General features: G+C 36.2%; 4 protein-coding genes across 4 annotated transcripts in view; 2 read left to right on the plus strand and 2 right to left on the minus strand.

Annotated features, from left to right (window-relative positions):
* Window positions 1–1,412, minus strand: part of LOC101242695 (neuronal acetylcholine receptor subunit alpha-6) — a gene marked incomplete in the record, with an annotated part of 4,965 nt that extends 3,553 nt beyond the window's left edge. Inside the window, 4 exon segments of the mRNA XM_018813946.1 lie at window positions 159–301; window positions 720–813; window positions 1,005–1,077; window positions 1,299–1,412. Coding sequence (XP_018669491.1) covers window positions 159–301; window positions 720–813; window positions 1,005–1,077; window positions 1,299–1,377 — 389 coding nt within the window.
* Window positions 1,413–2,284: 872 nt separating this feature from the next.
* Window positions 2,285–6,882, minus strand: LOC100178595 (transcriptional adapter 2-alpha). The gene is made up of 11 exons (XM_002120565.4): window positions 6,721–6,882; window positions 6,326–6,432; window positions 6,101–6,160; window positions 5,708–5,897; window positions 5,275–5,383; window positions 4,798–4,938; window positions 4,520–4,590; window positions 4,063–4,251; window positions 3,473–3,597; window positions 3,032–3,163; window positions 2,285–2,589 (listed from the first exon to the last, which is right to left on the minus strand). Exons 1-11 carry the CDS (start codon window positions 6,746–6,748, stop codon window positions 2,407–2,409), a joined length of 1,335 nt encoding a protein of 444 aa, XP_002120601.1. The 5' UTR covers window positions 6,749–6,882; the 3' UTR covers window positions 2,285–2,406.
* Window positions 6,883–7,396: 514 nt separating this feature from the next.
* LOC100176275 (integrator complex subunit 8-like) overlaps window positions 7,397–13,256 on the plus strand; it is an 8,054-nt gene continuing 2,194 nt past the window's right edge. Inside the window, exons 1-11 of the mRNA XM_002119856.4 lie at window positions 7,397–7,608; window positions 7,833–8,039; window positions 8,401–8,547; window positions 8,809–8,989; window positions 9,399–9,513; window positions 9,809–9,912; window positions 10,428–10,585; window positions 11,147–11,309; window positions 11,820–11,944; window positions 12,362–12,861; window positions 13,152–13,256. Coding sequence (XP_002119892.3) covers window positions 7,441–7,608; window positions 7,833–8,039; window positions 8,401–8,547; window positions 8,809–8,989; window positions 9,399–9,513; window positions 9,809–9,912; window positions 10,428–10,585; window positions 11,147–11,309; window positions 11,820–11,944; window positions 12,362–12,861; window positions 13,152–13,256 — 1,973 coding nt within the window. The 5' untranslated portion in view covers window positions 7,397–7,440. The remainder of the gene's footprint in view (window positions 7,609–7,832; window positions 8,040–8,400; window positions 8,548–8,808; window positions 8,990–9,398; window positions 9,514–9,808; window positions 9,913–10,427; window positions 10,586–11,146; window positions 11,310–11,819; window positions 11,945–12,361; window positions 12,862–13,151) is intronic.
* ci-zf(c2h2)-148 (sinc finger protein Ci-ZF(C2H2)-148) overlaps window positions 9,311–13,256 on the plus strand; it is a 25,532-nt gene continuing 21,586 nt past the window's right edge. The window contains exons 1-2 of the mRNA XM_026836506.1: window positions 9,311–9,322; window positions 13,130–13,135. The gene's annotated coding sequence lies outside the window, so the exon portion shown is untranslated. The remainder of the gene's footprint in view (window positions 9,323–13,129; window positions 13,136–13,256) is intronic.

Raw genomic sequence — 13,256 nt, forward strand, 5'->3', positions numbered from 1 at the left:
ATTTTGTGGCAAAACAGATACCGTTTGCACCTTAAACCTTTACTCCCTGGTCGAGTTTTGAACAATGGAAGAAAAAAGTGGCCCGTCTTACCCCATTCTACGATAAAAAATGTCCCGTTTTACCTCTAATAAAACGTCACTTATACGTCTTTACTTACTTATTATAAAGAGCAATATCCGGAGTCCAAATCAAGTCAGTGCGAAGTCGGAAATTGTCGAGGCCACCGTATTCTTGTGGTTTCCATATTATATCATGGTCCTTCCATTCCATCTTCAACCACAAGCGTGTTACAAGTACTTCCTGCAACATATGGTGTAAAAGGTTATTTATCATAGTAGGGTGGGGTAAGATGGTTGGTACATATTATCCTATATTCCCTAATCTTGTGTTTTTCAACAGTAAGGCTGCGGTTTCATAATTCTGTAAAAAATCTTTTTTTGCTTCTAAATGTGACGAGAAAGATGAATACATGTCTCATCTTACCCCACCCTACTATACCCACGCGTGCTGGGACAGTTATAACACCATAGGTCTTATTGTGCTCGTTGTGTAATTAATGTAGACACCTCGTGATCGAATTTTGAAATTCTTAAAACGCTATACAAGGTATTGAATATCCTATTCACTCGTCAGTCGTCACTTTATTGCAAGCAAAGCGACAAAATTATTTATTCCTGTCTTGTATGCAACCCATAACACTTTAAGCTTCACCACATACACTTTTCTCCGACAGTTCCACGATTTGCACAAGCCCCAAACCAAACTTAACCACAACAGCGTCAGAAAATCGAACCACTGGCCGCGATAAAGGACTGAAACCAAAAACAAAGTTTAAATTCGTGCCCGTTTAACTTATTTGACAAGATAGAAAACCTGCACAGGGTCGGTTCCCCTCGTTCTTTGCCGCTGGGGAGACAACACAAACTTTATATTTGTTAAATATAAAGTAACTACGTTACACAAACACCAAGCATGCTGTTACCTTGCATGGATTGTTGCTTACCTGTATCTTTTACCATCATGGACAAGTTTGTTGGCCAGTTGTGTCTCATATTCGTATATTGGGATTTCTGGGTCTGAATTAAAGAGTCAGAGTTTGGTGTTAATAAGCTAACTAATGATTTACCTTTAGATTTAATGGACCAGATTATAAGGTTATGTTAAGGGTTGTTAGATAAGACGGTAACCTAAGCGTTATAAATTGTATTTAAAAAGAAAGTGTAGAAGTAGTATATAGTAGAGTCAATAGACTTGAAAAATTAGCGATTTATTTAAGAGATCGAAGTTGTATTTATACCTGTCACTGCTTGTGCATATTCGACGATTAAAACCAATAAAATAAGCAGTTTCATGACTGCAATATATCTGTACGACATGTGTAAAATGTGAATGTGTCTACGCTATAATTTCTAAACCAATAAAAATATCTGATGTTAGTTAATAATAATAACTACATTCTGTTTTTCTGAACCTAAAAATAGTTTATCTGTTTTAAGCTAATCACAAATAAACTTAACAAAATTAAAACTTCATACACGACTGGCGCTTATAGCCCTTTATTTACTGCTTAAGCTGTTCTAAGCATAATTTATATTTCAGTTGTTTTAAGCTATTAAAAATACACCAACGAAATCCAGTTTAATTTTTGACCACTACGTAACCTATGTTTACAACTTAAGCTGCATTACAACACGATGCAATAGCCGTAATCCATCTTCATTACCCGACCATGGAATAGCGATTGATTTTCTTTGAACACCCAGAGGAATAAAAAAGGCTCCGGTAGAAGATTAGCAGAAAATCGATCAAATAAACTCGAAGTCAATGGACTTGGCCTCGAATACAGTTCACGTTTTTACTCATTAGGAAATTTTAATCCATACGTCGAAGGTGCGCTTTTTGCGAAACAGTTTCGTTTTAATATTCACAGTTGTGTTCTCTCCTTTTCATTTTTTGGTAATAAACAAGGAACATTCTAAGAAATATAAAACTGTATCCTTACGACTTCCCTATAGACGGTTGTTAATTGTTTAAAACACTGGGATAATTGGATTTGATGTGCTAAAGGTGTCTTCCTCTACCCTACTATACAGTGCATGCAATATGCTAATTTACCTATATATGCAATACACTATAGTAGGCAATAGTTAAAACTTAATATTTTCACGCGTAATTTTTATTTTTACGTATTACCCTGATTAGATTTTTTTCTTGCGGGAATTGACGCCATCAACCGCCACCGATCAAGCCACAAAATATCATAGATAAATTCAACGACAACAATCCAAGTCTGCTTATTTTTATTGCGAAAAAAAAACAACAATAACTACTGTTTGACCAAAAACCAAGCAGTAACAAATTCGACTTTTTACGTGTTTTCACGAGGTGATGACGTAACGATGACGTCACGTGTTAATATGCCCTTGATCGATTAAAAAATCGTAAAGTTTTCTGGTTTTGTTGACGTCTATTTTTACAATGCTTCGTGCGCCTGCAAGTTTAACTTTCCCGTTCCGTGAAAACTCGTGGATGAGCGAAGCTTTGTATGTGAGATAAGCCTCGGGTACCAACCTTGCTTTGGCACAAAACTGTAAACATGGGTAAGGTTATACATTAATGTTAATGAAATAACATAAAAAGGGAAAGATATGCTCAATATAAACATTCATTTCAGAACTAGTGAAGAAACATCTGGTACGTTTCAGATTAGGTTGGTGGAAAGTGTTAGAGGTTGGGGGTTAGGGTTTACAGTAGTAAATAGTTATCGGGGTATTAGCATGAGTTGTTACGTTTATTGGTTAGCAGATAACGTAAGGGGAAGAATAAGGATTGCTCACTAGCAAAATCACAGTCATTTAAATTTTAAAACATTCTACAAGTAAAATCTACTAGAGTAAGATTGCAAAAAATAGATTTAACCAAGCACTGGAGAATAGCTTTATCCATGAATTGGAAATGTGTAGTTAAGTTAACCACAAGTTGGACAACTTAACACATTATATACGTTGTAACAAAACATAGACATCTTACTTCTTTTTCAACAGCATTTAGTTTTTCCACCCCCGGGAGGTCCGTTAGGTCAATAGGTGGCGCTGTTTTGCGCATGGTTGGTAATATAAGGGAAGTGTCAACAGTGTTGCCCAACCCTGCTTCAATGGCAGCCTGTAATGGGGGGGATGTATTGGTTAGAAATATAAAGCGCAACACTGGTGGGTGGGAACTTGAGTGACTTATCCATGGTTGCAACTCCCATGCCCACAGTCGAGTACCCATTATAATACATGTGGTCAATCAGACAAGCATCAAAAAGTTTCCATATGATTCCCATCTGTAAAACTCCCCCACACAGGATTGGTGCTACGTACTGCTACCTATTTTTGCCAAAAAGCGTTTGATCGACATTCTTGAAAACCGAATGGTGCAACATCTACAAATGGGAAACCTATGGCAACCTTTTAAACATAAGCTGACCTGCCGTTGCAGCCACATGGCTAATGCAGCAGGATCATGCAAGTATGGAAGGATCTCCGACATGTGATTGGATCGAGATTTTGAAGACTCTCGGTCGACTTTCAACTTTTCAAACATCTTCGCAACTAAAGGAATTATATTTATATTATGCTGGGAGGATTTTATTGGTTTGACATAATAGTATTCGATGTACAAGAGATGGAATTGTGAAAATTTCTGTAAATCTGGCCAGGAAGTAGTGCTCATGAAGTTGGACAATTCTTGTAACGAAATACCAGTCAGAATCAGGTTTTATTATATTTTCTAGCACTGAATGTCACCCAAATGTTTATCATACAAACGTGTTATAAGCTGGTATCAATACAATGTTGTTGTAATGATACAAATAGCTATGGAGTTGATATCTGGTAATCAGGGTTTTTAATGGGATAACTCAGGCCTAAATGTCAGGTCACATGGTGTGTCAGCTGTAAGGACAAACCCGTATAGAATAAAACCAGAGAATACCAAGATCAAAACTTAGTTTTGCATTATGGCATGTTTTTACGTAAAACACATAATCTTTCTCCTGAATTAAACAACATTCTCACCTCTGAATGAAGAAATTCCGTTTCTTCGATAATTTTGCAACTTCTTGATTTTCTTTTTCAACTCAAGTTCGACCCCGATGCTTTGCAGCAACATGTCGTGTGCGATCGGGTGTGACTGGATATGCATCAGTGGGCGCATTTTTTCTTCTACTTCTCTCAAATCTTGCGGTAACTTTCTTAAGTAACGCACTGCAATAGTGTATGATTAAATGAGTATAACTTATTTATCCTCGCACAGCGGGGCAACGACAGTTGTTATAACACGGGTGTTCTGTTTCATACACCTTGAGAGTTTAAGACTACTTACAAGTTACCAAGTATGTAACTTACTTAGCCCCGTGTAGTAGGCAACAATTTTCGTCGTAACACAAGTGTTAACCTCATATTAGGCAACTCAAAAACAATAGTTAATTCATTTTCGCCACAACATTTCAACACAGAGATAAAAACAACTCACGCATGTGGTTTGAATTATTGATCAACCCAAACTTGCGGATGATATGTTTCCTACGTGCTCGCTCCTGTAATCTGTTTGATGGGAAATTAGTTTCAATATAAAAGAGAAGCAAAAAATGAGATGGGGGGAAGGGTTTAATAAAAAAAGGGGGTGGGGTTAATTTACAAAACAATTTTTTTTTTGATTTTTTTAAAAGGAAGGTCACAGGCAGTAATTTAAACTGTTAAACCTACATTTAATGGCAAAACCAGTAAACGCCACGAGTTAGTAAATTATACCTTGATTGGTAGATTTTTACAACTGCAAGTTTGAGATTTTTCAATATTGGTTTATCATCAGGCGAGAAATAAATATCACTAATGTCCCATTCAGCGTAATTATCATATTCCTCCTGGAAGTCACCACGAGCTGCAAGGTACCTAAGGTGAGAAATGCTTGGTTTGATAAATGAAGAATGTAACTTATTTATTCTTGTGTGGCGGGGCAACAACAATCGTTAAAACATAGGTGTTCGGTTTCATACACCTCGTGCCCGCTTTAGATTTGGAACAGATGTAACTATGTGGGCTATGTCTTTACAGTATGGCTAACAAGTGTCTTTCCCAACGACCACAATGGTGGCAGCATTGAGCCTTGATCCGGCAAACTCAGAGCTCTAACCAGTAAACTTTAGGCTGTTACTCCACCGTATCATATGTTTTACTAGTATTCCTTGTATTTTATTTTAAATCCCTGTATATATACAATATACTCACCCTGCCATATTCTGAGCTCTATGTGACTCGGGCAATGGTCGGCATGGATCCTCACAAGGTTTAAAGGGAATTGGTATCGAAGGTGGGCGGATGGGGGGATCCGGCATTTCTAATGAAAATATAAACATGGTGATTCTATTCTATGTCGGTGAGGTCCCGCAGGCACGCCATGGGGCCGAGGTTTTGAACCAGGATTAGCCTCATGGTGAAAGCATGACCACATTATCATACATAATGACATACAGTTAGAGAATTCAATGTCATGTTATACAAAGTTAAACTTATCATTGACTGGTACCTTATGTGAGGCTTTGCAGAACTGTTTTAAAAGATTGTAAAGACTGTTTATAGCACTCCGCATGGATTGATAACTTTTTTTTCTTTGCGTGGCAGAACAACGACAGTCGTTAACATATATTCGAAGTATACTTACCAGGTAATGGATATTTTGCATTAATGACGTAACATTTCATGTAATGAGCTTCGCACTGCACTGCAGACTTTGTTTTCACTTGAGCAGAGATTGAATTCCAATTACCAGGCCCACAGTCAGCCAGAGATTCTAATAACTTGATTTCTTCATCAGCGTTCCAACCAAACTCAAATATGGCAAACTTGTTGGTCTGCAATGAATCAGATAAAGTGTTTTCTATTCTATATGGGTGAGGTCCTTGTTTAAGGAACTATGATTTTGGCCAGATTTGACTAACTTATGTAACACAACCTAGACAACTATCTTCAAATATATATATGTATGATATTAGCCCATTGCTCCGAGTTGATATATATATATGAACAAATGTTAATTATTCAGACGATAACTTACAATGATCTGATACTTATGGTTGTTCAAATGTTGCTCACTTTCGAATCCTCTTGAAAAACACTAAAACAAGATAGTTACATGTTATGTAAAAGAAGAAACAGTTGGCATCCTTACAAATAAAGCATTTATAAGCATCGAAATAATGTTGACAAAATTGTATATAGAAAATGTAATAAATTACAACATAACTCTACAATATTGTTTGTCAAGTAAACCAGTAAGCACCTCGAGACACATTTTGAAGTTTTCACATTCTGCACATCGTACATAAGGTTCAACCAAGTTCACTCCACAGCCTTTGCATTCACCAAGTTCGTTTTCGTTATCGGAGCCTGTATAACAATTAAAAGGATATGAAATGATCTTTTTTGGAACAAAATCTTTGTGGGCGAAGAATCCTCCAATTCGTTACAGATTGGGCTTGTGGGAAGTGTTATATGTTGGTAGTTAGGAGTTATTAGTTAGCGGTTTGCAGGTAACGTTGGAGGATTCTTTACTAGTAGGCTACTGACCTTTTAAAAAAACGTCCCTACAATAATGGTAACAAACATTATATGACTTCATGAAAATGTAAATTTCATCATTTAATATTATAATATAATATGTGAGTCTTAACTTACCAATATTAGGTTGTGCCACTGAATTCATATTTACTTTCTTTCGTTCAAAACAAAAACAAAACAACGTAATTGTATCTTGCGTATGTTTGTATGGTTCATGCCTTTACTCTATTATGTTTACCAGATATAAAACTGCAGTCATACAGAAGCCTTCTGTGTCGTTAAATAACACAATTTTAACACAATGTCACATTAAAATATGAATATGTTAATTTTCTACATTACCAATTAGTTTTTTACTTATTTTAAGCGTTATTTTAGGAGTTTGATTTTCTTTAAGATAAAATCGGTAAACACTGTTAAATTTTTTCAACCGTGACATTTCCTGATTGGTTAAAAAGTTTCAGCGGCAACGGGTATTTCCCTAATTTACATGACATACAAGAAATCCACTAGAATTATTTTAGTTTAATTTTAAGAAAAACCAGACGATTATAAGTTACCGTGTGTTCTAGAAACCATGAATATTGACCATTCAGATAAAGACTCGTCAGGATTTTAAACTACTTGCATTAATTTCTTATAAAAAGCTAAATATTTGCGTTTTTAGGCGCACCTTTTCGAGTGATTTTTTACTTTATGCAGCAGTTTACATGTTTCTTGTAAACAGACGCAAATTTTATAACCAGCCATGTATGTCGTCATTATTTGTTCTGATATTTAAACTCGTTTTTATTCCGCAATAAATTAAAACCAGATAGATCCAATGTCACATGTAGAATGACGTTAAACAACCTGTTATATCCAAGTACCTACGTAAGTGCCGGCAACAACACCCCACCATCATGGTATGAATTCTTATTGAAGCCAGATTTAATGAAACAACATCTATCCGAAGCAGATCCTGACCCAAGCGCAAGTTCTTTGATTAAACAGTTTTTCGAACAGGTATAAACACTTAAATAAAACTATTTACAAAAAATTGCATAAATGGCACAACTCATAAGCGGGATTGAAGTGTATGGGACAGAACACCTAAGTTTTAATAACTTTCATAACTCGGCAACGTGAAGATAGATAAGTTAAATTTATTCATTATAGTTAAGGCTCTCAGATTTAGGCCAAAGTTACATTATCGTACCACTGTCAAATCAACAATGTTACTTTTTGAGGCGAATCGTCCGGTTAACGACCAAGGACAAATCCTCCCCCCACAAGACAATCTACGTAACAAGAAAGTGAGGAAACTTGCTTTACAAGCTGCTGCTCATATGAAATGGGATCTGAATGAATTGGACGCACAGCTCTCCATAAGTGTTCGGCATCAATTGTTGTCAGAACTGATGAAGGCTTGTCATGCCGTTACTCCTCCACCTCAGGTATTGTGTGGTTTTATTTCACCCCAAGAAATATTTTGGCACCTGGCAAAAAGTAATTTGTTAAGAATGAGGCCTTTGCAATCTGCAATATGGTAGCTCCTAGAAAAAGAAAAAAAGCTTAGTCATAAAAGCTAGGTTCACTAAACCCTAAGCTTTGACTTTAAGTTCAGGGGATTATAATTATCTCTGTTAAGAACAAAGGACATACCAAAATAATTCCTGTTTATTCGAAATACCCCGATAATCAAAAATCAAATAAAACGCGCGGTTTGCAGCTAAAAAAAGTATATATAAATTCTAAATTGTATAAATACTGTGACTCCAAATTGCCGACCTATCTCATACAGCTTGTGTTATACAGAATGCATTGGAAAGCATGCATGACCATACTATATCTGCGCTTGTGTTGTATTACCGATGGTCAGCAAGGATTGTAATGAAATCAACTTTCCCAAGGAAGCCAGGCGGAAGGATAACTCCAACTGTACCTCAAGCTGTACCTTACCAAGTATGTATGTTCATAAGTTCATGTTCAAACTTGACACAACATGCAGTAGAGGCAGTTATCTACTTTATATGAGCCAAAGCTCTACATGTAAGTCATATGCTCCTAATTTTTTTAAATTCAGGGGAGGTAGGGGCCCTACCAATACTTAGACACACAATCCTATGAAAATGTATTTCCGCTGTTTCGTTCGTCATTCCTCATTCGGCAAAACTATGAGCATTGTTTATCTTTCTCATTTTCACCTTCTATACTTTATTTTAGGCCAACGCCCAGCAACGTATGGATGAATTGAGAAACCAAATCCTTGGAATATTAAAACAGCAGTTATCAAGCATGGTGCCTTTTCTTGAAGCCATACTTCATCATATAGAGCGTCCAATATACCTCCCCAGTTATGAAACCATTGGTGCAGAACAGTTGTGTTCAACAGATGATAAATCAGGTAATTAATAATTATCCTGTTCTTTCTGCTACCAGGCATAATGTATATATCGTTACTTTTGGCTCACTGGTATAAAAACATATACCTACTGTTCCAGTTGTGCGGCCAAAAGATTTTTTATAATTATATCGTGTAAGTTTTTTATTTTCACCTTGAACTGTGATAATCGAGAACATGAATAAATGAATATAAATTTTTATTCTCATGTCGCATGGTTACAATAATCGTTATATATATGTAGTCCATTGTACATTTGCTATACATAATACAAAGTTCATAGATAATACTAAAATTAGTAAATCCTGTTGAAATATATTGTTAGGATTCTATTTTGTAGTGTAGCAGCTGTAATGAATAAAAAACCAAACGAAAATACAAACAAACTCATAAAATCCAATTCATTCCACAGTCGATATTATGGTTAGTTGTGAAGAACTTCACGCCCAAATAAGTTATGACTTGGGATGTCTCCACTTTGCGCACAACTTCTTTGACAAAGCTGGGGAAATGTTCATAAATGCAAGGTATGGATGATATTATTTGTATAGTAAAGTTAAGTATATACTTAGGTTATTGTATTTAAACATAGAAGGGACCAACTTTAGCATAAATCTTAGGTATCTTGGCATGCCAATAAGAACCTCACCCATATAGAATGTGCGTATACAATGTTGGGGTAATAGGCCAACCCCCCTCCTAAATCCCATGTCACATGACGTGCCTCACTGTAGGACCTCACTCATATAGAATAGAATGTTCATATACAATGTTGGGGTAATGAATCGACCAACTTTGGCCCAAATCTTGTTCTTATTTTAGAGAATGGATGAAAAGAATAACATCACATCAATCAGCATTCTGTAGTATCGATAAAGAAACCTTGGAATCTTATCAAATAGCCTGTCACATGCTGGTTAAACCTGGTAAGCATTATATAATGTGTAGAATTAAACATGATGTCACCCCTGTTTTAATAATTGTGGTGTCAATGTCTGTTTTCGCTTTTTTTATTCTATGTATTAAAGTTTCGTCTAATTGTCGGCCACAGTTGCCACATTAGTTTAGGAAGTCCAATTTGTGACAGTGTTCCTAATTGTGATAAATGGTGTATAACTGTTAACTTGCTACCGGTATTATAATTGTCACCATTTTTTTCTTTTTATGAATAAATGAATGTAACTTATTTATCTTCGCATAACAGCAAAAGGACAGCATTTTTAGGTGTTCTGTTTCATACACCTCGTGCCCGCTTACGAGTTACCAGTTACCACGTTTGTAACTTATTTATCCTTGCTTGGTGGGGCAACAACAGTCATTATAACACGGTTGTACTGTTTCATACACCTCATGCCGATAAAAAGTTATGACATATGGTTGTTTTTATTTCTCTAGCAATTTATACAACCCATAAACATAGTTGATTTAAATATAATTCCAGATGAACCGTTGTCTAACTCCATCCCATATGAACACGGATGTATCTACATGAAGGTAGTTAATTGTTTAAAACAAAAAGAAAAAGGAATCCATGAATTAAAAGACCTGATTATTGAAGATATTTATAAAAAGGAATTGTCCTCTGCATTTCTTAATGATGTAAGTGGAACATTATATAAAATAAGATAATAATAATTAAACACAAAGTTCAATGTAGTAGCATAGAGTAAGATGATTTGCCTTCATTCTATTTTATCGCCCCATTTAGTAGGAAACATGTTTACAGAAATTTATAATCGGTCCTTACGACTCTAAAGAGCTTTGTTAATTGTTAAAAACACGATCAACAAATATAGAATTTAGGCACTAGAAATATCCTCTTAGCTCTTACCCCCACAGTACTATAATCTGGCTCAACTATGTATAACTGCATTTTAGCAATGTTACCCCAGATTTTGGTAAAAGAAACGTGATACCCATTAACCTTATCCTTAAGACACTTTGAGAGTGTTGTCACTGTTGAAAACATGATCGGGAAATATGGGATTTATTAGATGCTAACTTTACCCATCTTACCCCACAATACTATATTCTGGCTCAAGTATAGCTACATTTTAGCAATGTTACCCCAGATTTTGGTAAAAAAACCCCTTAAATAAGTAAAAAAAACTATATTCTATTAAATATAACGGTAAATGGTAAATACTGTTTATATCGTAGGTTGAGAGGTCTCTGTTGTACAAGGATGCTACCTTATATGGTGGTGATGCTCTGTTTGATATCAAATGGACAATGGGTTTGCACCGAGCAGTGAAAGGTGTTGAACAACCTGTTTGTGTATGGACGGAGGAAATGAATGTCGCGCAACTACACAGAATAATTGGTGAGCATATGGTGGTGTTAGTGGTTACTGTTTTAATTTTTTACTAAAATAAGCATATAGTAGATGGGGGAAAGATGGAACACTTTTAGCAAATAATGTCTAAATATCCTGATCGTGTTATGAATTAACAAAATAAAAATATTGAAGTTTAAAAAACTGTTGCAAACAAACATTCAGTTTAAAAACTATTGCAAAATTTTTCACAACCTCAAAGTAAATTGAAGATTAACTCAGAAGCACACCGATTTTGTCCAACAAGCTGGCTTGATGTTTGCTGGAAAATCTAGTTAAATATTCGTATATATAAAGTGACATTAGGCTTAAAAAACTTAAATTTTGTATATTTAACACGGTTAGTCTACACTACTTTTTAAACTTTTTTTGTAGTTTAAATCCATACTCTTCTTGTTTTAATACCTAATCTAAGTTCCTTTTTTTAAAGAGACAAATAAAAAATGTGTATTTTTTCCATGTTGTACTTTTGTAACCCCTACCTTTCATCCCCCACAGGATTTGTCCAACAGATCTCCCCCTACCTTACCATTGTGGAATCGGATAATGTCGGAAACTTCCTTTGTTCGCTCGCTAATAATCTATCGGAGTCGTCCTTGAGAAGTCAACTGCTTAATTTTGAAGTAAATGATATTTGTTTGATGTCAATAATTTAACTGTGGTACAATACTATATCATGTTTAACACAGTTGTGTGCATGCCTCTACATGATTCTGGGTTTGAGGCTTAGTGTTGCAACCGTTATGGCTTGGTGGGTGTTGGATTAATGTTCACTGTGGGCATAAGTGATAAACTGGCGTGACATTTTCAATAATCCACTGAGGGCTGGTTTGGAATGAGGATCATTTTATCAACAACACATTTGGAAAATCACTTTTAAGACAAATAGTTCATGCTCACTGTTGGCTTTCACCACTGAAAACGTGTAAAAATCTTTGTATACAAGATCGCTATTCCCCATTTTATGCTGTAATAATTAAACGGTGTTTTAACCCTTTCTTACAATCCACAATATATTTAGTACCAACTCACCATTGCAGGTCACTCGTCATCTGATCAACGGAGATGATTTAAACAACCTCGTCTTGAGGTTGGAAGACAAGAAACTGCTCCCTCGTGTGTTGGAAGATGCTTCCCCGTCAAGTCCGGAGGATTGTTCCACTTCACCGAGCACCAGTGATGTCATCAAATCAATGGAGCGTGAACTCCTCATGACCCTCCAACCCCACGAGATCAAAGCCACTTTAAACCGCCTTCACTCCGCAACATCCGGAAGAAGATTCAACAACCTTTGCCTCCAATGGGAGCTCCCCGCATCCTACGGATCAGCTTTCACCTCCATTTCCGATCCCCTCGCATCCGACTTCATTCATATATCGATCGCAAAAGCTCGGCACTGCACAGATGACCAGGATTATTCATCTTCCAAATCCATCCTTCAGTACTTGCAAGCAAACCACACGTCCGACACAAAGTTGCAAAAACTTGTGGGTCGGGAACTTCTTAAAGTTGAACTGCTGGAGTTGCTGACGGATAACAGGTGTGTGTTTGTTTTAATGAGCCTGTAGTTTATAAGCTGTAACTTGTAGCTAGAGGTATAAGGTAATTGAAAGTATGTTGTATAAGCAATAAACGTATTACTACTTATTTTCACCTTGACAGTGAGCATGAGGTGTATGAATACACCATGTGTGTCTGGTGTTTAAGAAGACACCCATGTTATAACTCGACAGTGAGCATGAGGTGTATGAATACACCATGTGTGTCTGGTGTTTAAAAAGACACCCATGTTATAACTCGGCAGTGAGCATAAGGTGTGTTAACTTCCAGCTTAACCTACTCGGAGAAGGACGAATGCAACGAGCTTCGAACTCAACTATCCGATGTGGTCACACGGTGTCGCCACCTAATAACTAATTATTCCGACCAATCAAA

The sequence above is a fragment of the Ciona intestinalis genome, chromosome 11 (genome assembly GCF_000224145.3).
Source record: "Ciona intestinalis chromosome 11, KH, whole genome shotgun sequence".
Lineage (NCBI taxonomy): Eukaryota > Metazoa > Chordata > Ascidiacea > Phlebobranchia > Cionidae > Ciona > Ciona intestinalis.

Coding starts and splice junctions, on each gene's coding strand:
- LOC100178595 (XM_002120565.4), bottom strand. CDS start 6,748: ATGAATTCAGTGGCACAACCTAATATTG. Junction 4,591..4,797: donor GTAAAAATCTACCAATCAAG/GTATAATTTACT, acceptor CCCATCAAACAG/ATTACAGGAGCGAGCACGTA. Junction 3,164..3,472: donor CCATGTGGCTGCAACGGCAG/GTCAGCTTATGT, acceptor CCCCCATTACAG/GCTGCCATTGAAGCAGGGTT.